This window comes from Liolophura sinensis, chromosome 1 (genome assembly GCF_032854445.1).
Source record: "Liolophura sinensis isolate JHLJ2023 chromosome 1, CUHK_Ljap_v2, whole genome shotgun sequence".
In the NCBI taxonomy this organism is placed as follows: Eukaryota; Metazoa; Mollusca; class Polyplacophora; order Chitonida; family Chitonidae; genus Liolophura; species Liolophura sinensis.
Window position 1 is genome coordinate 61,027,578 of NC_088295.1, and position 26,929 is coordinate 61,054,506.

Consider the following 26,929-nt stretch of genomic DNA (forward strand, 5'->3'; position numbering starts at 1 on the left):
TCGGCGGGAAAGAATCTGTTCATAACAATGTCATGTCCTCTGCTTTGTCCGGTAAATTGCCTGCATGGTGTGTACAGCCAGCCATAATATTCGATAAGGTAATGCATCTTCTATATCTTAGCATGCAAAATGAGCTGTGCATCAACTCTTGAGGATGTTGGGAAAGTAGCTCAAAGTAAAAGAATCTTAACCGGATTGGGATAAGTTAGCGCGTATACATTAATATACGCACTAACTATACAAATTTGCCATTAATACCATCTGTAGATGGGAGAAATATGCCATTCAGGCCGTTTAAATAAATTCATTGTAGGCATCAAATCCGCTGCATCTACGCTATTTCCCTTTCTGGATGTTACTCTCACTGGATCCCAAGTTAAGCGATACACCGCTACACGGACTGAGGGGAAAGCTAGTTTATATATATATATATATATATATATATATATATATATATATATATATATATATATATACCCTAGCACAATCAATAACGCCGGCGAGGTGATATTTAAAAAGAACATGTTATACCACTCCGATGAAATACGAAGCACTGGTATTAAAAATGTATTTGATTTGATCAATTTGTGTTTCACGCCATTCTCAAGGATACTTCAAACTAAAACTTTGTCCAGATAACCTGTCCAAAATTTTTCCGTATGTATATATAGATATATTTAGGATATGGATAATTCATTATGAGCAATGGGTGTTAAGAGCCATAAATAAAAATCTGAAGTAATGTGTACCGAATACTGCTGAAGAAAAAATGACAAAAACTTTGTGATCAATTAACAAAAAATATATATTTATATAGCATGATGATTCGTCGATCCCCAAGGGGTATTTCATCACATATGTTTACTGTATTTTGTGTAAAAATCCATCACTGAGCACAAAAAATGTTCGATATATACATCTGTTAAGCGAACATTCTGTATCCCATGCATTTACTCAGAACTGACCATTAAAGGTCGATATTGTCAGTGATATTGTTACCGTTGACATCAGTAAAAACAGTTTGAGTCACAACATACACTGAAGATGTAATGTTAAAAATACATATACATATTTCATTTTTACCATGATCATAATAAAATATTCATGGATTACGCATTTTCTTTATTTGGAATTTGAGAGTACATTAACATAATTCACAATAAATGTACATAAATAAGTCTAATAACAAACCACTCAAATGACCCATGCAGAGTTTTCCATTTAGCAATATTTTTACCAAGTTACGGGTTAGTCTAACCCAGGCCATCCAGTGGCATCTCTCAATGCATATCTTCAGTCAAATGTTGCCCTCATTCGATGTTGTGCGATGAAATTAAGTCCGCCTTGCACACTTTTGACAGACACTCCGGTTGGTTTCAACGTGGAGGTAGATATTCTGTTCAACATACACCGTTTGAACAGTTCCTTTTGATCTATTATTTCATTGATCGAAACAGGCTACATGTATTTGAACTGGTCACGAATTGGCAAAGATGCTAGAGTCTGTATACATGTATATCCACTGATATCACATATTCTCAATGTCATTTTCAATGTCATATTCAATGTCATTATCGTGCATGGAGTCTCACTTTAAAGTAGGCTGGTTGATATAATTTATTAGTTCCTATACGACCCAATGTTTCTATATTAGTCCACTAATGTCATCGGGGAGTCACCCGAACTACATCATGGTCGCAATGTTATCATACTTACAGCGATTTTAGTCCTATTATGTGCAGTTATGTAAAATAACTGTATATGAAAATGAAACATCTTGGACTGTGCACATCAGAGATATTTTCATACATTATGAATTCCGACTGAAGGGAATAAATTACGAAAACGTTTCCCTTCAAGGTTTATGAAAATAATGATGTACCAGTGTTGAGCGAACAACACTACATGATGTAATTACAACTACGCGACCACTTCATTTGACAGCAGCGGAGCCGATGCATCAGTGGTGATGTCAAGCAATGGTTCGTCTGACTTCCGGCGAGCGCGGGCACCTGTCTCTCCTTTGTTTATTTGGTAAGAATCTTGCCTGGGATACCGCTGTAACAGGAAGTGAAAGTAAAATGTAAGATGAAGACCTGAAAGCTGAAAAATTCATTCCTACGCTTTTCAAACGACATTTCGGTAGACATCGGTGGCACAACGATGATGTGGTCTTAAATGCAGTAATTCACACCATTCATTCGCTCAGTGAGAACACCAAGTCATTTGGAAGTACAATAATATGACGTTGGCTATGTCTATAGGTGGGTGAAATATCAACATTTCGTGGAATCGAGGACATTTAGGCTTTATTTCGTGACGCTTTATCGTTATTACAAGCAGAGCAATATTGCTGCAAAAAAGAGCTTTCAAAATAAACAAAAAAACGTACAGCCAGAAAAAAATTAATTTCATAATGGGGGAAAACGACCCTGTTGTCGACTGAGACATCAGTTGGGTAATGGTTTAAAGGTTTTCATTTCACTTCTGACGAAATACAACTCATACTCAGCAGACATGGAGTACATGACCTACAGCCATGCTTTGCGAAAGTGAAAGTAAAAGTGAAATACCTTTAAAGTCATACAGAAAAGCTATTTCTCAGAGATCACAGCATCAGAATTCACTGGTGAGAATCCTGAATTAATCCAGAATGCATCAATCTAAGGTGAAAGCATGGGATACAATACATCTGCTGAGAAGAACAATACTCTTGTGTCGGACTCAGAAAGCACGTGAGTGAAAATTTCCAGATTTCACTACTAGTAGTAACTATCATAGCTTAAACAATTAAACTGTGATCAGAAATGGTATATTTAAGAAATAATGTTCGCGTCAGGGTAGTCTAATGGTAGTTTGACATCAAATCGATGTGGAAGAGTTTACAAATTTTGACCTAAAACGACAACAAAAGTGGGGAGTTCAACTGACAAAAAAAAAAAATAATTGAAACACACACAAAATTAGGTCAATCTGATACTGAATTTTATTTGGTTTACTTGTGTATATGCTTTGCGGTCGTGTTTTATTCTGTATTAAATTCATAAGCACTAAGTAACGAATGTTGAAATAATGGAACACTTCAGTTCACATTTTCAATTCAATGTTAATTTCTCAACATATGTTGATTAATTACAAAACAATAACAGCATCATAGATGTGTGTTTAAGCTTATTATAAGTAAGCAAATAAATATATCATCATTTATATGTCGAAGGTATCATGAGAATAAATATGATTTACGTTTATAGTATTGTGAAATGCAATGGATGACTATCACAATTTAAATTTGTAATGACGCAATGTGTACAAAGTTATATGTACATTAAACCAGCCCCGTGCACATGTTTCACTCAGTGCGCCGTACCAGTTACGTAAAATATACGCGTCACACTCATACATAAAGGTCACATGATGTACCACATTTGAAGATCTGGGTCAACGGCAATATATTGGCGGCAGTCAGACAATAGCGTTCGCAGAGAGAAAACATGAGTAAACGGACTGAACATTGTGCAAAAAAAAACAACAACAGTTGAACCAGGATAAACATCAAACAAGGATTGGGAGTTGAAAAGGACGATCTGCAGCCAGTCCGCTATCGTGAGGATGTGAAGTTGATGTGAACTGTGCTGTTAGTTATTGTTGCATTGTTGAACAACCCCCTAAAACTTTGAGGCGTGACTGAGAACTGAGATTTTGCCACATGGATGGTATTGCTACTGTTACGAGTAACATTACAGTCGACAGCGTCGGGCATTTGCACTGAGAGTGGCGTGACTGACATGGGAGAATTTTCACTCATAACACACTTGAAGCATGCAGAATATTGCTGATTTCACGGCGTTTTGAAACGGACGGTTTGGTGACTCCCTACACTGGATTCATTGCGGTGTCCTGTCACAGACATAACGTCCATCACAGAAACCCCGGCATCAGCAAGAACTGTGGCTGTCGTAGCCTGGTCGCAGTGATTTGTGTACCGGCGGCTAAGTTTTGCATCGCGGGAAATATCAGACATCATGGATCCGATCGTTTTGTGACCCATTGGTTGATTGCCATACCATGGTTTGTGGTCAACTGGGACGTTTAGGAGAGGCCGCTGAAAGAAAGACTCGCAGGAAGAATTTCTTTTCTCCAAATACAACTTGATACTATGTACAGGGCGCCTATCATCTCCCGAAGCATACATTCGTGGATGTTATTATTTTCTCGGCTGTTGATGCCTTTGTGATTTTTGTCACTTTCATTAAAAGCCATTTTGACGATCTGCTTTATTCAATGTAAACAACAACCTCTATCCACCCAGAGAACTACAATAGACCCGTCCAGAAGACAAACGCTTCGGTCTCGTGATCGGGGCATCCAACGACTCAGATAATGTACACTTAGCACAATGCCAAATAGTGCGTGGTATGTAACAAAAAGGAATCGAAGGGTAATAGAATAATACTTCTTCTTACCTTGATGAAACGTCATATGCATAATTTCTGCATGTTTATTCTAATTCATAGAGGGGACAGTGGTGAGAAGGAAACAACAGAAAACTGTCTCATCGAGATAATTTGATCCTGTCTGTTTGGTTTAACGGACATCGGAAAATGTCTGTATAGGATAATGGTCATACGTGGGTCAGATTGCGGTTTGAAATAATCGTTTATCACGGATAATGGCCAGGGGAGATTATCTCCCTGAAATAACCTTCATGAGGAAACTGCATGTCTGGAATAATGCTTAGATTTATTTATTTATTTGATTGGTGTTTTACGCCGTACTCGGGAATATTTCACTTATACGACAGCAGCCAGCACTATGGTGAGAGGAAACCGGTCAGAGCCTGGGGGAACCCACGACGATCCGCAGGTTGCTGAGGGACCTTCCCACATACGGCCGGAGAAGAAGCCAGCATGAGCGAGACTTAAATTCACAGCGACCGCATTGGTGAGAGGCTTCTGGGTCATCACGCTGCGCTAATGTGCTAACCTATTGAGCAATAATGCTTAGAGGGGAAGGTCCTAAAATCACTAGGAATATAACTATCTGTGATTCTCAATGAGATCACATAAAGAGCAACACCTGGAATGGTATAGTTCCAAATTCTAATAGGATCGTCTGTTTTTTGCTAGCTTCTTATATTTAAAGGAGAGAAAACCAGCAAACAAGCTGTCCATCCCCTACTACTGTCGATGTCTAACATCCTACATTCTGTTTTTTTCGTTGAAATTTGTGGATTATTCAATGGCTTGAAAGTATTAACTACCAAAAATGTGTGGAAATATTATCCAAATTGTACATCAATTCAAGCGCTGCCAAACTGGGCCAAGGCCACATGATGTGGGTCAATAAGAGGAACGAAAAACCTGCACACTAAGCCAATGTGAAATTAAATCGACAAATGGCAATATTATTTATTAACTATCTATAGATGTTTATATCAAGAAAAAAGCAGATAAAAATTGTCACCCATTTCAACATTACCTTCCCCAAGAAGACTGACATAGCCTATCAGATAGGAGGAAATGTAACTTGATGCATTGTGAAACATCGTTTTGGGAATTGGCCTTGCTGTTATTGACCAGGAACCTCCATTTTGGTTGATGGTTGGTATACAAATGTTGGTTTCCACGTGCCAGGGGTTTTGTCAACAAATTAACATGTTGAAAAAAAATTTTGTTTTTGGGAAAGTTGGTAAGGAGATTTTTGGTTTTTTCAACAGTCACGGCCCACGTATTGGTATCAATCTCTTGAGGTAAAATGCAACCTTTTGAGGGCAAATGATTTCTCACTAAAGGAGTGCATGCAATACATCCATGTGCTTTAAGGGAGATGATTTGTTATGTTTACTGCCACTGGTTAATCGGTGGGTGAAATATGAATATGTAAGTAGTGTTTGGGAAACTTGTTCTGCTCATATTTGGCAATATATATGCACCTTTAGCAGGAACACTGAGTTTCTTTTTTCTCAAATGGTTATATCATCTAATGAACAACATACTCATATCTTTACTTTTCCAAAAGGCTAGTAAAGATATGTAGTATTCTACTTTCATCACTACTAATATCTATCCCAAAAACTGGAAGAATTAAGGTGTAGAATCCGAGTCAAGTTAACTACATCAATCCAAATCTACCAAACGGTGCCAACATGATGAATGCATATCTGGCTAGAGATCCAATAGCATGAATAGGCTTATGTCAAACTTTCTACCCTAAAAACTAAGCCAAAATATTATGAGGAAATATCCTTTCTCAACTATGTTCCAGTATAAAACTATCACAACTTTTCTTTATTTTGCAAAGAATGTCTACAATGATTATGGTTAGTTTTAGTGATGTAAAATACTACATGTATCAAGGGACAAAAAGGTTTTGAACCGTAGGCGTGAAAAAATATTGGCTTTTTTTACTTTTTTGTTTCCATATCGGGTTTCAAAATGAAAATCTGGCTAGTCCTGACGGTGATTGGAGCCCTTTCCTCCCTATTACCTGTTTATCAATAACATCCGATGCTAATGATTGCTGAGAACCAATGATCTTTGACAAAGGTGCAGCTGCAAACATGTAACTCTGATATGACTGGCACAGCCATGCGAGTTACAATGTGAAATGAGAGCAAAAGTGTTGCATGTGCAGGATATTTTACTCCATCTCTGTTCAGTTTTGCAACTACATGTAAAATCAAGGTCTTAAGAAAGCATATATTGTATCTATTTCATGTAAATGTCACCATAATGCTGGCCGGTGTCGTGTAAGCGGAATATTTTTGAGTACAGAAGGAAACACCAAATAAATAAAATACTTATACTTATACTTTATGGGATATTTATAATATCTCATAAATGTTTACTTTCCAGGTAATAAAGGCATGACATATCCTTTTGATATGCACCACGTGTAATATAAATTCCGCCATTTTGATTGGTCTGTTTATCTTTTCATTCATCAAATCAACCAATCAAAAGTTACATCTTGGCTGTACAGGCAATACATTTGTTTTACAACATTTTCTTGTCGTCTGCAAATGTTAACATGGCTGACTTTTGACCAGGAAATATCGTAAAATTAACAAAAAATTAATGATAAATTGTAAAATGCAAACTTTTGACATGTCTATCCTATAAAAAGGTCGTTATGTTAATAATTCTGTCTGTACTATATTATACTCCGCCACGTACGTCACTTACTGATGAAGCTTCACTTGACCCATATATGTGATATCACTTCACGGTTAGACATCAGTGCTGTTTCAAATCATAATGATTTTTTTCACCATAAATTTACAATAAGGCATTTATGGAATAAATAGGATATGAAATTTGTGATCCTCCATATCAAATTTATTGAACTCGAGTATTAGTTTTCATTTGTTCTGAGCCTCTCGTTTAATACATTTGATTTGATTTGATTTGGTCCTCGGTATTTGCCAGAGGATCATCACGACAACAATAGTGGTCAATAATCGCTGAATAACACAAATTGGGACCGCTAAAAGGCAACAAGAGAAAAGTGCATGATGGAGACAATGGTCACATCACACATGCCATTCTGCTGCCAACTACGGCTATCCTCGCCTAACTTCTTTAGTGATGTCATGCCACACCTCCAACTTTGCACACACACTATCTGGCATCAGCCAATACAACTTTCAATTTAGCCAATACAACTGGTCAAAAATAGTCTCTTTTTTTTTGTTTGTCTGTATTGTTAAAAAATTAATAAACTTGCAAAATACTGAGAAATAAGTACAGACCTATTAAAATATATGCAGACACTTACGCTTGACTCGCCGAGTTCAGGTGGGCAGCTCACTCGGCGGGCAGCTCTTGCCCTGGCTACACGTATTCTCTTCTGTACATCCACAAACACATCTGTCTCATCGATTATCTCCTCCTGGATGAGCTCTTCAATCACGTCTTCCAACGTAATTATGCCAACCACTTCCTATGGAGAGCGAAGATTTTTGTTACAACCGAAACATTTTCAAGTAAATATGGTAACATTTGTTTGCACACTAATAAATGTATCAATTATCATTTGGTTCAATGTTCATTTCAAAATTCTGATACTTCTTAGAATGTGAAAATCGATGTTGTTTGAGGGAGATAACTGTATCCAAGAAGCTATATCCACAAGCACCTGTGACTTGCATCTGGCATGACGGCGGCCATGAAAATGCAGCCCGGCAGCTTTGTGTCTGTACAGTTATCTTCATTATAATCATATTGTTATGGGCGTTAAGCCATTCATGTAAAATTTAAAAGCTGCAAACCATGTACAAAGCAACTGGAGTTGTACTTTTATACTGATACAGTAGATATACATGTACGTAAACTGACAATCTGGTTATTACAGCACCCTCAGACACCGACAAACGTCAGGCGCAACATAGATCACGTCTTTGGTGTAACAGATCATATGTCTTTGGCACAACACAGATCACATGCCTTTGGCGCAACACAGATCACGTCTTTGGTGTAACACAGATCATGTCTTTGGTGTAACACAGATCACGTCTTTCGCATAACACAGATAACATGTCTTTGGCGCAACACAGATCACGTCTTTGGAGAGATTATTAATCATTAAACCTAATTTCAGAGCACACACTGGCCGAATGACTTCTGAGGAGAGAAATTAACTTAAATTAACCCTCACCTCCATTTAGCTGACATTAACTGTTTACTGTCATATGTTAAAATCTAATGATTGTCTTCACCGTCCCTACATGAAGAGAAACACATCTCGTAAATATAAGTAAAGGACACAAATGTGTTGCAAGATATTGTTTTTGAAGTATTTAGGTCTAAAGTTCAGTAAGTTAGGTGTGGCTGATTCATGAATTGCAATACCTACTTCTTTTTACAGACGGCTGCTGCACCCCGTTCACGCCACGCCTTCAGCTAAAGCATGAAGATATTTTATAGTCAACCCTAACAGTCCTTCCAGGATATTGCCACATTCTTCTTGTTTTAAGGAGTGTATTCATATAGGCCATATAAACTTTTCTTGAGATAACAACACCTTATCTGAACAAAGCATGCTTATATTCTCAAATCCTGGTTTCTAACCTGAGTGTCAGTGTCAATATCCTGGCTGTCTGAGTTCACATTTAAACCATCCACCTCCTCTGGTGATGTGCTTCGAGTCACCAAACACAGATGACCTGTCGATTACCAACAACACATGGTATGTTAATAAGTGTTATGTAAGCATATGGATTACGGTCATAATAATCATATATAATGGCCACTTTAGGTGTGAAAGTTCTGTTAGTCTCTCTCTCTGTCTGTGTGATAAATGTTTGACACGTTCTCTTTTTAACATGGGCCATTCACTTGAAAGGTGCCTGAGTTCAAGACGAATTCTGGTTCTTTTAGGACATTACAGCTGTTGGGAGTTTGTGCTTGTTGTTCTTACATGTACATTTTTGAAATAGCCAGTGTCTGGTTAACACATGCGCAGAGTATAACAAAGGGGAGTGGATGGTTTTACCTACACATTACACTCCACATTACTGGGTTAATATTATCCAATCACAGAAGAGAAAACACAGTAAATCATCCAATGAATCCACAGAATGAAGTATAAAATCTACATATTTCACATGCCCCCCCCCCCCCCCCCCCAACAAATTAAAACCTATTATCAACAGCAAAGTTATGACTAGTAGTTGGTGAAAAACTCCATGACATAATCATTGATTTGTTGTTTGTATTTAAACTGAATATATTAAAGTAAATATTACAATTCTTCACTGTTAACAGTTCAGGCAACACGCACTCACCACTGGCAGCATCATGAGCCTTCAATACCTTGATTAATACAACATTGAAGCAGCGCATAGAGTATTAGGTGTTCACAACAACAAAAAACTTACTTTTACCAGTCTGGAACAAGTTGAGCAAATCAAAAAGAGCCATGTCATGGGGTACTGAAGGCACTTTACGGAAGCAGTTAGGGTCACGGATAAGCTGGGATATGGGTGTGGCATCCTTGGGGCTCAGCTTTATAAGCATCTTCACAAGAATCAGACCAATCACATTGTGTCGTGACTCACAGTAGACAGGGATGCGAGAGTGAGCAGCTGCCAGCACCTGCAGTGGACAGGTTTCAAAATATAATTGTTCTCTTCAAGTCGTGACCTCAGCAAAAAGTGCTGTCAATCATTATGGAGTAAAGGTGTCAAATGTATTAGATTATATTTACGTCAAGGTAAAGCAACACTGAAAATGATGAAATATAGCAATCATTTATGAACCCAAAATTAGAAATATTTGCATGATATTTTATCATGACCTGGGCATGATTTGAGGGTGCCATTTTTCTTTTGATCTCTTAAAAACTAGCAACCTACCAAACACTTTGACCTCTGTAACCTTCCATATATTATGCAAAAATTATTCTAATTATTGCTATTATATGAAGTACCATTTTAACTTTACACATTCTCTTACAGGGGACTGAGTCTGATGTCCTACTGCACCACGAGATGTGTCAAAAATGTTAGGTAACAGTGTTGATTACGTTTACCATAAGACCGAGGACTGATGAAAATTCCACAAAACAGGATACTCAAACCAGACGAATGATGGAGAAAAAAAAACGAGGAAGTGAACATTTGTGAACCTGAAATAATGTCATGTACCTACAAAACATGGTGAGGTAAGTGACGGGTAAATTAACATCAACAAAAATTCCATAACACTTTTACGAGTCACATGATGATACAGCAGAACATTTATTACCTTTAGCAACAAAAGAGTGAAGGGCTCAAAAGCTCCCTAGTCTTCCCATCAGTACACCACCACAAATACCATATACATGTTTTTTTTTGTGTCAAGTATATAGATTTATTACCAGTGTATAACAGTAAAATTCATCGTGTGTATATTTCATCTGATGTTATACACTTTTAGCAGAAGTGTTTTAATACCTCGGATTTGTTGTTTCCTAACCATACACATAAATGCATATATATTCCTCTTTATGCACCACTGTTAATTTTCATATCAAAACTGTGTGTTTGGTTTAATGGTTATTAGCATGAATAATCCAGAAAGTAAAAGAAAGTTGAAATATGAAGTAGGGTTCATCATACAGATAACTGAAAACTACACCCTACCTACTGTCATTTATTTTTAGCCCTTATACCTTTAGAATTATATCTTAGAATTCAAATGCGCTTTAACTCTTTTCAAAAAATCTAAAAAAATAAATCAAAGCATATAAATGCAGAGTTTTAAGGGGCCTATTTTGTGATGTTCTTAAGGGGCCTATTTATTGATGTTTTTAAGGGGCATATTTATTGATGTTTTTAATGGGCCCACTTGTGATGCCTACATCGATTTTTAGAGGCCTTTACCTTTAACCTAAACTACATAGACACTTTGCTGTCTCCAAAGTGTCAAACCTGTATGCCACAAAAAGAGGTGTCCTGTCCTCTTAAAAGTAATTCTGAAGTCATATCACTTCATTATGTCAGAATAATAAAGACAATAACATCGCAAATAATCGCATTGCAAAATGTAACCGCCGAGCCCACTCGAACAGCCACAGAACTTCGCAAGCCGCCATTTCCAAATCACGTGACTCGGTTGCTAGGGTGGACTCAGCTGCTCTTCCCAAAATTAAAATCATCTTTTTTCACAATATAACTGATTACAGTTCATTTCTGTTCATTATTAACACACAAATTAAAGTTGAGATTCCAAACAAGCCCCCTTTATACGGTGAACATCCCATCGGTTTCAATGAAATCATTCCATGAGTTTATCTTTTTTTGAAAGATGCAGAGTGCTGCCGACTGGCGGTTAGCAAAGTCTGGCTCACTGCCAATGTAACAGATACACTTGTGCTAATTGTGACATTATGGTCTTAATTATTCATGAATAACTAGGTGATATGGAGAATTAATGAGGGATTATAGAAAACATGTTGACATGTTGAGGACAGCATACTCGAAAGCACTGACTTCCAAGCTAGTGAGCAGAAGAGTAGAGATCTGTATTTCTGAAAAATAAGCCGGGAAGAATGAAACAGTGGGCCGATTCCACAAAGACATTTCTCTCTTAAATCAAAATTTAAAACCTTCTCACAATGTTTAGTTTTGGGTTTTAGATGTTTAAATTTTTGACACATTCATCTGAAAATAACACTGATGAGGTGGTCAAAATTTTAATTTACAGGGCTGGAAAATAAGCTCTAAAATCATGTTTCAAATTTTGGCTTAAGTCAGTGCTGGCTTTGTGAAGTCGGTCCCAGCCCTCAGATCTGAGGTAAGTGCGTGCAAGCAAGCTTGACTCAGCTTGTGTGTATGTATACACCTACATACATACATGGATGTAGACTTCCACAGAAAACAGGATCATGTTAAGTTTATATGGTGGATGAATGAAATGTGTCACTTTACAGTACAATGTATGATACACAATGGTGTAGGTGTACATACTTGGTGCTGATGCATATATACATGGTTCTCTGAATAGAACCTGCACTTAACATGCTTTATAACTGATATCCTACCATTTTAAAGCATGTTTGTCAAATTGAAACTAGGTCACCTACATGTACATGAAGTCTTATACATTACCCAAAAGCTACAGGATATTACTTACTGCTTACTCACCGCTTACTTATTGCAGTAAAGTCATTCAAGGATACTAAGGCAGAAATTCCCTCCTCACATGACGGCAAACTAATGCTTTATCTTATTTTCCGAACAGCTGTTTAGCACAATATATAAATGTCATTCATTGATTCGTCCTTTTTATACACAGCCCTGACAAACCATGTCTTCATTATTAAATGTATTTATTTCAGATTTGAAAAAGTAATCTGTAAAGTAAATACTTATTTCACTTTCTGTAGTTTGTCACAAACTCAAATACTGAATTTCAACTCCTTCAGGAATATTGTATGGCATAAGAGAATGACATCTGTTAAACAGAAACGTGTCTGCTGGCCATGTAATGGGTTTAACTCCAAACCCGAAAGGTCTTGCTACTGTTCAGCTTAATACAGATTTATACATAATTTCAACCAAAAACAAAGAAATCCAATATGTAAAGTAAACTTTCCACTCACTGAATCCATGGTCTCCTGATCCAATTTACTGTCCAACTCCAGCATGTAAACATCTTTTATAGGCAACATGGCATCCTCAACGACTTTGTCCTTCATGTCCAGAGCACCCTGTAAATTAGAAACAGTAAATACAACATGGCCATACTCACCACACAAATAACTGTAGCCCTACAATCAATACTGGAAGTACTTTAACAAATACCAGTTATATTCCAAAAAAGAGGTACGCATGACAAATACTGTTATTTGACCTAAAGTTTACTATTTTTCAAGTGACACATTTAGATGGATTCATCCACCTTATAAGGTCACTTAGGAGTTGTTTTTTATGAAGTTTGATTAATTTCTTATCAAGAACACTTTGCAGTTAACATCAAAAGTATCATTTTAAAGCCTTTATGTGCATCTGAAAGTTTTTTTCACGCCCCAAATTTCAGGTAAAATACCAGTACATGTACAGAACAAATGCACTTCTGTATTCCGGCACAGCATGGGTGTATATGCAATACATATGCTTTGATGACTAGTCCAGATATTTTCTTAAAACACAAAATTATCCAGAACATTACTGCAGCCGTATAATACTATCATGATGGCAGTTTACTAATTTATATGAAGTGGAGAAATTACGTTTAAAAATGCATTGTAGTACATTAATCTATGATAATGATAACATTAACCATAAATCAATGTTTTTAATGGCACATGCACAATACAACTACTGTAATGCAACATACATTTACAATTACCAGGATCTCTTTTATGAGAAAATGTGTTTTTGGTCTGATAATGAGAAAAACAGATTAAATAAAATATATCACCATTCTTAATACAGCTTAAATAAAAACGTACACTAGCAGCACTCAGATAACACTCAAAAACCACAGTAAAGTATTTGAAAAAAAAATAATGCAGAAAATTGTCGATAGAAATGTAGGACATCCTTTTTTTATGATATACATGCAGGCCTTTAAATAATGAACGACAAACACCTCCGTCTGCAGGTGTTTTTCTGTCTGTTTTTCTCACCTTAATGATAAGAACCTCATCTACTGTGAGGTGATCTGGGTCGCTCTGTGTTGCATCGTCACTGACGATAGCACTCTCCACCGGGCCGTGCAAGTCCACCAACACCTTAAGCTGGGCGCGGCGGTAAAATGTGTCATGTTCCTTCCCCAACAGACAATCCAGCAGCTTGGACAGAGGCCAGGCCACCACAAATAGAAGGCCCATCAATAAATACACAAACCTATATTCATAAACGACACATAAAAAAGAAAAATTATTAAAGAAATCTTACTGTATTTGACCATAAGTTTAGAACAGGTAAACATAATTGTACTTTAAGAAGCACCTAAAGGACTTTGAATGATTATACTTTGATGTCAACACTTTATGTTTTTTAGATAACAAATTAATCGAGCTTTACAAAAAAAAACAAAAAACATACAAGTGGCCCTATTATTAAGGTGAATGCATCAAAATGAAGCAACATGTGTGCGTGGCAAAAAGCCAAACTTTATGTGAAAAACAGAATACATGATTCATGGTTACTGTCAACAGCAGTATTATAGATTAGTATTCTACAGCCTGTTTTCTCCACTTCATAAAATTTGTGAACTGCCACCATGATAGAGAATTACGAGTTCTACAATTACAAGTATTCATTCATGATGACGCCATTATTCATGCATAAATTTTCTCTTTGCATCTCCTAATATTGCTTTATACAGGTTAATTAAATGTTTGCCTATTAAACTGATTAAATGGGACATACCTTGACAAAAAAAAAAATCTGTTTATAAAACTCTTAAAAATGCAAATCAAACTGATGCTCTTAAAGCTCCTTTATTTAACGAATGAAATCCACAGGAAAACCAAGCATTTTAACAGAAAACCATCACAGTTGTGTTTTAATTACTTATTACTTTTAATTCACATTTATTTAATTAGTTTGAACATTCAAATGTTTTACAGAAAACAGCTTTAGATATTGAGTGATGCATTATCCAAACATACCATGTACATTTATCGATGAAGCTGTGATTGACTTTACATACATGTAAAGGATTTTCTACATGTACATGTAAATATATGTGACTTACGGTGCAAGGGTCGCTCCAATAGCCAATCCAAATCGTGTGCACAAAGCCTGGGGAAACACCCTGCAACAAGGAAGCTAAATCATCACTGAGTCAGACTAAAGTCTCAGTCTGTACCAAATTATCACATTCCCTAATAAAGGGAGGTAACTGAGATGGGCAAGGTAAATGTAGGATAAAATGTAGGAAGTTGGTACTTAAAAAACAAAAAGGTTAAAAACACATGTTGTAAATATTCCAGTATATCTTGTAGACTAAGCCAGCCCAACTTGTTGCTGCTTCACTTTTCACTCAGCACTGAGAGCAAGGAAACGTGACTGGTTAATCCGGCGTCAGAATAATGTGACTGAGTGGGGTGTCGTGTCTGATGTCTTTGGCATGATACTTCAGCTGGGGCAGCACTTTGGCGGCAATGCCACCAGAAGACACAGTAAATGTACATACGCCTAATGACTCCCTGTCATCATATAAATGAAAAACTGTTCTGTACGATGTTAAACCCAAAGCATATAAACATAAATATATATGTCTCTAAAATACTAAACCGTGTGTGAGCAAATAATTACAGAACTTCTATATTTTTCTGAGCTTTAATAAACCAGTGATAGGAGCGTTATCCAGGAGTTTGGGTATTAATATAAGCAAACAGTCAAAGGTGCCAAGTAGCTTTGATTCTAGGTTTTACAGGAAATTAATGTCTAATATACATGTAGCTTATATGTATGTTAGTATCTTAATAGTAACATACACATGCTACTATTATCTACGTGTACATCTATATGTAAGTATTCGGATGAATGTTGATATGATTACAATTTGAACACAAGCCTTTAAAATTTGATTATGGTTTTTACACTGCAGATAAAACTTTCAAGAAATTCTGAAGAAGTCTTATATGGGAGACATGAGTCATAAGGATACATGATGTATAATTTGTACCACTGAAATGAGAATAATATGTTTCCTCAATAGAAAATCTTTGCTTGTGACTAATCAATGTGCAATTTACCCACTGAATGTGAACTAACCAAGTTCCTGATTTTACATGTATGCGGAGCGAGATACATGAAAAATTCCTGTTAGGTAATTTTGGGGGGTGAGGAAGTGAACAGTGCTTGAGTGTAGATTACCATGTGGGACTACACAAGTAGATATCAAAAAGTGATATCATGCCATAGTTGAAGTGGAGCAAATTTTGTTTCCCTAGTGCAAGGTCTCCCAAGGCTTTCAAAAAGAGTCCAAAAATCCATAATGCCGGTATCTACATGTATCAATCCAGACCTTTCATTTGGCCTTTCTTATAACATGCAAGACCCTTGAATCCACAGCAGCTCTTCAAATTTGAAAGCATTGTACTTGGTCTGCATCCAGGAACCAGTTGTTATCAGGTAATATCTGTATTAAGTGACATCAAAAATTTACAACTTTAACAATTTTTTAAACCAATGATCAATACAATTGTATAGAGTCCAGATGGAACAGCAGCAGGTTTAGTTCATATTTTATATACTGTTAGACAATTTTTTGATGGCCAAATACAAAACTGAAGTCTTGGCTTAAAGTGAAATCCGGTATGAAGTCATAAGACTGTTTTGAACAGCCTGGTCCTTATGTTTTCACTGTGATATAATTTACGAAGTGTGAATATGTAGTCTCTTTAAAGTGGCTGCAGTAATGTAAAACATAAAACAAAAACAATACCCACTCTCCAAAGAGCAGAACGGCACTGACAGAAACACAGATGGCAGTTATGGGGTCAGAGATACGATCCAGGAATATGGGCATGGCTTCAACAGCAGCAGCATTGGCCAATAGTAAAGTGACTAGCAGCAGATGGTGTCTTTGCACAACTGGTAGGATCCTTGCGGCATACTTCTTCTCTTTAGGTGACCCTCCCTCCTTTAGGATTTTCAGAGTCATCATATCCAGAGAAAGAAGGCCCATTGTAAGCCCAGAAACTAGCCCTAAAACATTCATAAAAGGAACAGAAGAAACATGAGAGCTAGACAGTAGAGATCTACATATCACAATTTCTTTGTGTCTATGATAACTGTGATTATTCACAATCCTAAACAAACGCACATGTATGTAAATGAGATGAGCTCAATGAAATTCCTCATTTTGGATGGTATGGGATGGCTTTTGTGTGAGCAAGTTACACTTTAATGCTCTGTGAAAATCAAACGAGTCAGTAACGGTATCAAAGCTAAATGTAGTAATGAGTACTTCAGTACTGTACAAAATTTTATAAACTGAAAAAATTTACTTTTTCTAAAAAACAAAAAAACAACATATTTGCAAGATTATATCAATATAGTACTGTGCAAGATTATATCAATATAGTACTGTGCAAGATTATATCAATATAGTACTGTGGTACCATATGCATGTACTTACAATTCAGTCGAAGTTAAGAGTTGGGTATTTTAAAAAACTGACTTGCTGTGAGAAAATCCCATTTTCAGGCATCAACAAACAAAGTGTTGTTTTTTAACCCTACATGTGCATGTACACAAAGGAGAAAATCCTGAAGCGTCTTTGCCTTTTACATGTAACTACCTGTCACTGTGTGCCGTGTACCTGTACATGTGAATGAATACATACATTCAATATCCATTCAATATCCATTCAATGTGTGTGTGTATTATTAACTTGACTACATGTATGCACTACACAGAAACTTGTGGGAAATAGGAGAAATTATAAAGTGCGCCTACAATTACATCCATGTTTGACGCTTTTCAGTTGCATCCACCAATATGAACAAATTTGTATGTGTAAAATCATGACAATCCAGCTTACCAATATAGCTAGCTAGAAATTATAAAGGGTAAGTGGAAAGGTTCATTCCTCAAAAAAGGGACACCTTAGCAAAAACGGACACTTTAGCAAAAATGGCAGAGGGAACATTTTTGGGGCCAGGTACTGCATCCTTCTAAAAAAGTTTAGCTAGGGACGGTTCGCAAATAACCATTACCCCAGTATATGCTTTTTTTTATGTGCATAAAAATAATTAACAAACTCACCTGCCAACAAGACCAGGGCAACATATATCCCCAGATATATCCAGAACCACTCATTATGATAGTTCAGTTTCTCCTCGGGCAGCACATAGAGGGTGCCATTACACATTATACCCTCCTCGCCTACAAATGTACAGTTCACAGTTTCCTCCTCCATGTCCATATCCTTAAATTATTGTGTTCATAAACTGAACAAGTTGACTTCATACAAAAGCTGTCGTTATAACCACAAAATAGCAAGTAACTCAACTATTTGGCAGTTAGTTGTTTCATCATTTTATCTGTAAAAAAAAAAAACAAAGAAAAAAAACAACATGTACCATGCAATGAAAAATCATTGTTTACGGTTTGCTACAATGTACATGTCCATTATTAAGATTAAGATCACCTTCATTATCTAGAACATCGACGCATGTCTTGAGGACTGACTGAATATTTCAGTTCAATCATGTCAGTGATTAAACGTTTGAGGCAGGTAAATATCACAAGTTGCAACAGACCCAAACACTCAATTCATTTGAACTAAAAGTTTCCTCTTTGGCTACGATATTCTGCCAGCCATATATAAATTAAAAGAGGAGTTGAAATGGTCACCTGGATGATTTCTAGATGATTTGAAATGTTTGAATTTTGGACTTGAAACGATGAAACGATTTATCAAGTATGTGAATACAATGTTTCGGATTTTAGGCAGGCAATGTTATTTTAGCCACAGAGGAGGATACCAACTTTGACGTTTTCTTTTCATTCGTGACTTAAAACTGCAATGACATATGACGAAAAACAGATGATCGGCTGACTAGTTGAACTATCCAGTGACCAGTTTACGAGCTTTTCGGCACCAGTACTGTACATGTAAACTCCGCACATAATAAAAACACCACCACCACCATACCCGTACTAACTCCGTTAGTGTCGCAGAAGGCAGATTTGAAGGCATGGTCGCAAACACACTGACAAGAAAACACTGACACAGCTCTCCGATCTAGCATGTGTTAGTGTCAGCCATGTCTATGCAGCGAGTTGCCGGTAGTTTGACGTCAACTTCCGCAATGTAACAGGTCATAGTTCTTTTCTGTCGTTGTGGGGTGAGTGTTGCAAGAGTGGGGAGAGGTTTGTAGCTTTGTGATGCATAAATAAACACACATATTTCAGTTAGGCCCACGATGCTTCTTTATGTCCCCATATCGCCGTTTCGATCTGCAATTGTTACACATGTTCGTTCATTGCGCTTGGCCACTTCAGTTAGTGTTCGGAGAGATCTCAGCCCGCTGTTGATTGGCTAAAATGTGTTCAAGTTCATTGCAGGGCTTACATGACCTTGGCGTAATGTTACACCAGCCCATTGATGTTCCTTACCCTTTATGTAGCAGATATGTGAACTTCAACTCAAAAAATTACACCTCAAGTCTTTGCACAATTCATGTCATACCGGTTCAATATAAAGGTTATAGGCCTGCTTTTCTCTACAAAATATCAGACATTAACATTCAGTTACATGTAGCATAACTATCGGTATATTTTTCAGCTATTGATGACGGAAGTGACCCAGAGTGTTAAGCATTAATTCTGTCACCCTGGTAACGTTTGGGGTGGGTGTCTAATCCAGGCAATTAAAATTCTGATATATTTTATTTAGGTGCAAAATAACAGTATAAATATCACAAACTTACAATATCATCCAATCAGTGCCCCTACAGTATTGTTCGCAACTTGTAAACAAACGAAGCGCCGTACGCCTACTGCCTGCCTTGCTGTGGTCGTGAGTTTATTTATTGAGGTAGGCATAGACAACAATTATTACTGCTTATGGTTTCTTCATTCAAAAATATCAGGTTTAATCACATCTGAATGAAATTAGTCTAGTATAGAGAACTTCTATATTTATTTTGTGTTTTAGTAATGTTGTTTGAATGATTTGTTGTTGGAAACGCGCTTTTGTATAACTAAATGACATCAGTTATATAAATAGGTGGTCTACTCAGATTTACCTCCCTTTGTACTAAAACTTTTTCGTAATACCGGCGCGGACAATTTCACTAAAAACAAAAAAAAAACAAAAAAATCGGCTCGAACCCTACCTTATTTTGGCTATCCTCTGATTCCCTGATATGAATAAACCGTAAACATCTCGAAGCCGGCATCGGTAAACCATCTTTCAACAGTAATCCAGCTATGTAAACTTTTGAGTCGGGCAAACCAAACTACCGTCCGTCATGGCCCGCGAATATTTTATATGACCCAACATTCTGTTCACAGCAATTGCATTTTTTTTTCAAGTGCAGTTTACATACTAACGTAGCAAAATATATTGAACATTTAGTATGGAAGTAAAGGCGTTGGGGTTGTCCTGTAAGAATTGCATTCCCCATAAACAGAATGTTGGGTAGGATAAAAATTTTCGCGACCCATCACCCTGCCCGAAGGTTTAAAAGAAAAACATGATTGAAACAGATCAATACTCCCAGTAAAAAAAATGTTATCAGTTGTAGACTCAAGGGCGAAAAGGGGGAGAGGCACGGAAACCTTGCAAACACTTATCCATGTTTAGGCCTACATGTTCCGTAGGTGGCTCTCGAATGATACACATCGGCAGTAATGAATGGACCTGCAAAGCATTATAACTGCCATGTCATTTAGGAATTATTTTCACGTATATATGTACTATGTCTGTTTGAGTGAAGCTGTGAGTAAAAATTTAGATCTGTGGCAAGTGATTGCGGACGTGAGCGGTTTCGAATATGTACTTGTGGATCGATTCCTGTGTTTTGTACTGTTCGATATTTACATTAATTTATTATTTAATGCAGTATGGTGTTCATTTTGTTTGAACAAACTGTCGTATATATTTTATGTGGTGCATGGTGTTGTAACTACAAAAGCAATACGGGGTCTTGTTTCGTCCTGCTAAATAATTCTTATTATCACATCTGCCGTGCACAATTTGAGGCTGTCTTAATACGGTGCAGCGAAGGATGTGAAAACTCGAACATTTAATGGGAAAAGAACCGAAGTAATAACAGCAACTGAAAACGCAACTTCGTTTTATACATCTCCATTGTCCTTTTCTAGGCTATAGCAGATAAAACTTTGAAATAAATGCAAAACACATCGGCAGTCTTTTTCAAGCATTATATCTGTTGTGACATAAGTGCGAAAAAAAGACCATAAATGAACTACACAGTCCGTGATGACATTACTACAGCGCCATACAGCTTGGAACGAAATCGTTTGTTTCGTAAATAGTTATATTGACATATTCAGAATATATATTAAAGTCTATTAAATTTTTATTGCCATATCTTTGCAGACTCCATTCTCAGAGAGTGGGTGAATAGCTGGATGTATGGATCTTTACGTTCTGATGATATTTATGAGGAACGAATTGGATAACTACCACACCGAGACTGGATCAGATCTCTGGCATCTCATGCAAAAGGAGTCACCCACAGATACGTCTTGGTCAAAAAACAGTATCGGCCGAAATAGGTACGAAGCGCATTGTATTGTTTCTTTTTCAGAAAGGAAATGTAGCCCTGCATACCTAATTCAGAAATCCTAAATGCACAGGTAAGCTTTCTTTAAAATGAAAATCAAAAATGAAAGTTTCCCCATCACACAAGTTTGATAACATGACGTCCAATACAAAATTTTCTTCTCCAGAGCATAATTTCTTGCCCATGACCCATCAAGACCCTGAGGATTTGTTCAAGAAACCACGTGAATATTTAAGAAACCACGTGAGCCGAATTGTTGCACTTTGGTCAACTGGATGTCCCATTCATTGGTTACAAATATTCAATATTTCTTTGACGTCTTGATGTCACAGTTGCTTTCACTGAGAATGAAGTTGAAAGTAACGCTGTTACGATAATGCTGGGATGCTGGGACATCCACAGCGAAGTAGCTGTATCTGACAGGCTAGACACAGGGGTCATTCATCGGCAGGAGGAATGATTGGAAAGTGCTTTTTTTATCCAGAGGCATGCACTATTAAAAATGCACTTTGATATCAAAAGCCCATGTGATGGAGCTCGGACGGGTTTAAAATCTTTTAACCATGCTTGGCCATCGGTATTGTGGAGTGCGGGGATGGAATTCGGACATAATTCTTATCGCACGTCTCATCAGCTGGAAAATAACGATCATTTTCACGTCAAAATTCTCTGCAACAAGAACTCAAGGGAGGTGATAAAATACAACATATGTTTCAGAATGTTGACGCAAAGTTGGAAAACCGGAAAGTAGTGAAGCACATCAAATGTGTACAATACATACGCATGATAGTATCTGGACTATTGGTAACCTAAATGACATAATAACAACGTGCTCTCATACATTGTATTACAATACATTATTTTAGGTATGTACAGGCAACAATGTGTCTAAATCAGTGCACCACAGGTTATGTCATTCTGCAAAGTTCATATTAACTTAACCATGGATTCAAAACTATTTGATGGATTTGATGCTTTGATGATGCTACAAATCTTGAGAGCGTACAGTGCACATTGGTCTTAATTTTGGCTGAAGAATCCACCATCTGCAAAACGTGGTAGAAATACATGCATCCATTAAGTCTATCGTTTCGAGCATAAAATCTGGGTTACTTTGTCTTCCTGTTTAAGCATCCACCATGCTCTTTCTTGTAAAGAAACTTCGACTCCCTTTCGTCCGAGAACAAAGCAAAAGACTATAGACACTATAATGATCCATCGAACGCCTGACGGCCGGACCCTCAGTAAACCGTAAGATTTCTGCGCTGACTTCAACGTTCATTACCACACATAGGCCTACATCATGTCTATCGTCAGTCGACGTCCTTGGAAGGGCAAGTTGCTTTCATTCTGAAGTTTTCATGTTTGTGTGTGTGTGTGTGTGGGGGGGGGGGGGGGAGCTCCAGGGTCCTAGACGGCTGGAGATGCAACCACGCAATTACAAAGCGACTAAAATTCTACTGCCAAAAGACATCTTTTATGACACCGTGCACCGAAAAAAAATTCCCACAAAAAGGATTACGATTTACGTCAATCGGTCGGATTACGTTTTTGCTCCGCGCTTTTGTTGAAACACTCATGTATATAACACTATCATTGGATGATTATCTTGGGGCTCGAGATAACTGAGTCGGGCTCAGGCATAACCAGCCAATCATTTGGCTGCAGTACATCGCCATTTAGACGAAACCACGAACCAAGTTGTAATCCCATTGGCATTTTATATCCGGGCCCAAGATCTTTTTACCTTTCCACACTCGATTTGCAACTCTGTCATACGCTAACTCATGGATTAATGAGATACCGACTGGCTGCCAATGTGTCTGACAAGTGATCTAACGACGCACAAAGCTACACACGTGCACTGCTGCGATAACTCAGGCAGTATTCGGGTTGAGAATATATCTGAACCATCTAAACATTTCAAACTCATTTATTCTCGCATATGCAAGAGCTATGTAAATTTCCGGTTAATCCTCGGCATTCCAACTACACCGTTCGGTCAGTTAATACAATAATAACATAGGAAGGATTTGAACTTTTGAACAGTAATAATCTGCAAATCTACAAAGGAGTCTATATTGTATTAAATGGTTGTTTTATGAAAACCAGATACCGAGCTGTTGCTTTTATGTTGTAGAGTCTTAACAAAATGACGCTTTTTATTTCTCAAGTACTGAACCATGGGCTTAAGGGAAATCGGGGAAAACATTTTTTGGCTTAAAATGTCACACATGTACGTAGGAATTGGTCCTCGTTCTTTTTTATATTATTTTTAGTCCTACACTCATGATTTTGCCTCGTTTTCTCTTCGTGTTTTTGGGGTTTTGCCATGCATTTTCGACTCGAAAATGCGAGGTTAACTTCGCTCTTTCACCCCTTCGAAAAGGTCGGAAATCTCGGGCTTTTACCTTGTACTTTCGCGCTTCGCCCTTTCGTGTTTTTGCTTTTTCAGTGTTTTATTTATAAGGTTAAAAGTGAGAAAACGCGAGTGGCCGCAACCGGCTTCCATAATATAGTGTAGGCTGTGTTTCTGCGCACCTGGAGATTGTTCTAAACGTATGTTGGTGCAGCTATTGTAAAACAAATTACTCTCCACACCCATTGTTCAGCATGCCACTTGTATCCGAATAATTATGACGTCATCAGAGGCGATGAGCGCTTAGTGCTCAAGCCATGCTGGCTTATGGACTGTAACATTATGATTTAGAAAAAGTATTATAGCTGCATTTTCCTTGCATTAATATAGATGTTTACAGCTTGTGGTGGTTAGCATACTGCGTCGATTACGCGTCGGATATGGGCAGCGTTATTGGGGCCGCCAATATAATATAGTATAGTTACCATCTGGGCTGAGGAGATGGGGGAAACAAGTCCACTTATTAGATTGTGACGTGACTGGTCCGTCCCGCCAAATCGGACAAATGGTCGACGCGTATGTTCCTGCGCGAATTTGGTTGAGGTCCGCGTGCACCAGCGGTTGAAAAACTGCATGTGTTAAAGGTAGCAGCTGGGCGTAAGACAACACAAGAATATCTCCACTGGCCATGACAAGCGTATATGCCTGGTCCAGCTGCAAAGCTTGAACATATATGTGCCTTATTTCGTGATCATACATATATCGTTTTTCATAATTCTTCTGAACGAATTTTCAACAAAGTAATACATTTGCTTGCTTTCTTTGAATTTGTTTTTCTCTTTAAATTTCACACTATATTTACATTACCAGAGGCTTACTGATATTATAAAAACAAAAAAAAAGATCATCTGCGGTATACGCCATCGCGGGTGCATACACACTAGGCGAATTTTTAGACATTCACAAAATATGGCCGTACGATGTAAAAATACGTCTGGTGTATCCACGACTTTATAAGACAGTGAACAAATCTGCATTATTCCCAAGATTGTAAAATATATCCATTGTTTCATGGGTTAATGTCTAATGTGCTGTGTAATAATCAGCACAAATCCAATAATGTTATGATCAGATAAAATTAAATCTACTAACAGGTATAACTAAAAAATATATGTACACTTCATATTTTATTCACTTCTGCAGTGAATGGTTCAGGAACATTAAAGGAATATATCAAAAATGGATAACAAATTTTTTATACAATTTGTAAGTGGATTTAGGCAAACCTATAACTAACTTTATAAATGATAAATTTTATGATTATGTACTCTAATGTATGCATACAGTAGGAATGTAATATGTAGAAGTATACAATATATCAATGTTAAAAATCAGCTTTAACTTATATATATATATTTTTAAGACAAAGTGAAAATTACTTTAAGATATACATAAAGTACATATACATGTCTGTCTGAAAACTTTAATTACAATGGTTTATTTAAATGTAATAAAATATTTTATATCTTAACCTTAAAGTAAGCTTGACTTTTAACGCATACCTTTCAGAAAAAAACATTTACAATTTTTTACACAACTTTTAAAGAATAACTAGGAAAAATTAATTTATGAAAATAGTTAACGGAAATTATTTAGTATGTTTTACCTATTTTTTAAAATATATTTACATGTTGCATAAAAACATTCGTTTTCCCATTTTCCTTTAGTGTTGATAACACTAATATATAATCTCTAACTTACACTAGATATACACAAAAGACCCATTATCTCCCCTGGCCGGTAAATGTGATCGCATTTCATCATGGTCGGCTCTGTTGGGGTAGGATTAAAGTCCTGTAATCGATGTTTAATGATACAAATATAGTATGTCTAGAAACCTTAGAAACCACTCTTCCTAAATCCGTTGATTTTGGTACGTTACGAAGAGTAGTTTTCCAGTAATCGTCATTTGCAGATACCACGGTATCGCTCTTCCGGGTTTTCCTGCATTCCGGGTTTTTATTCCTGTCCTGTTGTGTTACCGCGTTGGCTTGGATGTGTCTTTGTTTGAAATTTTCCACACAATTGTAAAGGTAGGGCACTTTTTAGTTAATATACATCCGACCATGTGAAATGTAGGTACCAAAACTATTTCACGTGTCATCTGTTGAGTGACATGATACGGATAATAACTGAAATTTTTCAAAATCCAAATTACGGAAGTAGGAGTCCTAACATGAACGGATCAACCGCGTGCGAAATAGAGCATACACCTGCTGTTCTACACAAAGAAGCTTAAAGATAATCTTAAATACAGCCTTTGCATGATGCAAAGCTTATATATGTAATATACTTGACAAGCCCACTTCAATTAGTCATTAAGTAAGGGCGGTCTGGCTAGGGGGCGTTCTGACTAATTCCGACATAGAACAGTGTCCACCTCAGGATAGATCGAATTATTATTCAAACTGAAGAAAGAGTCTCCTCTACATTTTGGACTTAGTACCAAGTTAGTTATATTGAAGGAAGTATGATTTTCTGTTTTGAAACGTCATCAGAGCAAGTTTTCTGGCTTTTTTGAAAGAACTGCCCTTCGAAATGCCGTTGTTATTTTGAACAATAACAAGTAGAGCTACATCTAAAACTAGAACTCGGAAAAAGGAAGACACGATCATTCATGAAACCGAGTTCAAAATCCAAGTTTTCTTGTACAAGGTGACTTAGATTTAATTATTTGTGTTTTCCAATTTTGTTATTTCATCAGAGCTTACTATTTTGACATAACTTTCTTTCATATGAAAGTTAAGTTACCGTCTGTTGTGAAATACGGGTAGGCGTAGTCGTATGTACAGTCACGTCGCTGGT

General features: G+C 37.0%; 2 protein-coding genes across 6 annotated transcripts in view; one reads left to right on the forward strand and one right to left on the reverse strand.

Annotated features, from left to right (window-relative positions):
* Window positions 1-26,929, forward strand: part of LOC135479478 (E3 ubiquitin-protein ligase XIAP-like) — a 60,035-nt gene that overhangs the window by 7,628 nt on the left and 25,478 nt on the right. For 2 of the 4 annotated variants that reach the window (XM_064759332.1, XM_064759356.1), the window contains exons 1-3: window positions 9,103-9,186; window positions 10,457-10,662; window positions 21,519-21,697. In XM_064759332.1, the coding sequence (XP_064615402.1) occupies window positions 21,555-21,697 (143 nt within the window). In that variant the 5' untranslated portion in view covers window positions 9,103-9,186; window positions 10,457-10,662; window positions 21,519-21,554. Of the gene's footprint in view, window positions 1-9,102; window positions 9,187-10,456; window positions 10,663-21,518; window positions 21,698-26,084; window positions 26,158-26,929 lie in introns of those variants that run through there. The other 2 variants (XM_064759339.1, XM_064759348.1) reach the window with 2 other exon arrangements.
* Window positions 788-19,447, reverse strand: LOC135479502 (uncharacterized). Of its 2 annotated transcripts, none has more exons than XM_064759376.1 (10): window positions 19,114-19,447; window positions 18,212-18,489; window positions 16,891-17,149; window positions 15,189-15,248; window positions 14,113-14,332; window positions 13,084-13,191; window positions 9,878-10,094; window positions 9,069-9,163; window positions 7,777-7,941; window positions 788-2,058 (listed from the first exon to the last, which is right to left on the reverse strand). In XM_064759376.1, the coding sequence occupies exons 2-10, from the start codon at window positions 18,369-18,371 to the stop codon at window positions 1,921-1,923; spliced, it is 1,422 nt and encodes a 473-aa protein (XP_064615446.1). In that variant the 5' UTR covers window positions 18,372-18,489; window positions 19,114-19,447; the 3' UTR covers window positions 788-1,920. The 2 variants fall into 2 exon arrangements, with proteins under 2 accessions (XP_064615446.1, XP_064615438.1); XM_064759368.1 differs by having other exon boundaries at window positions 19,104-19,447.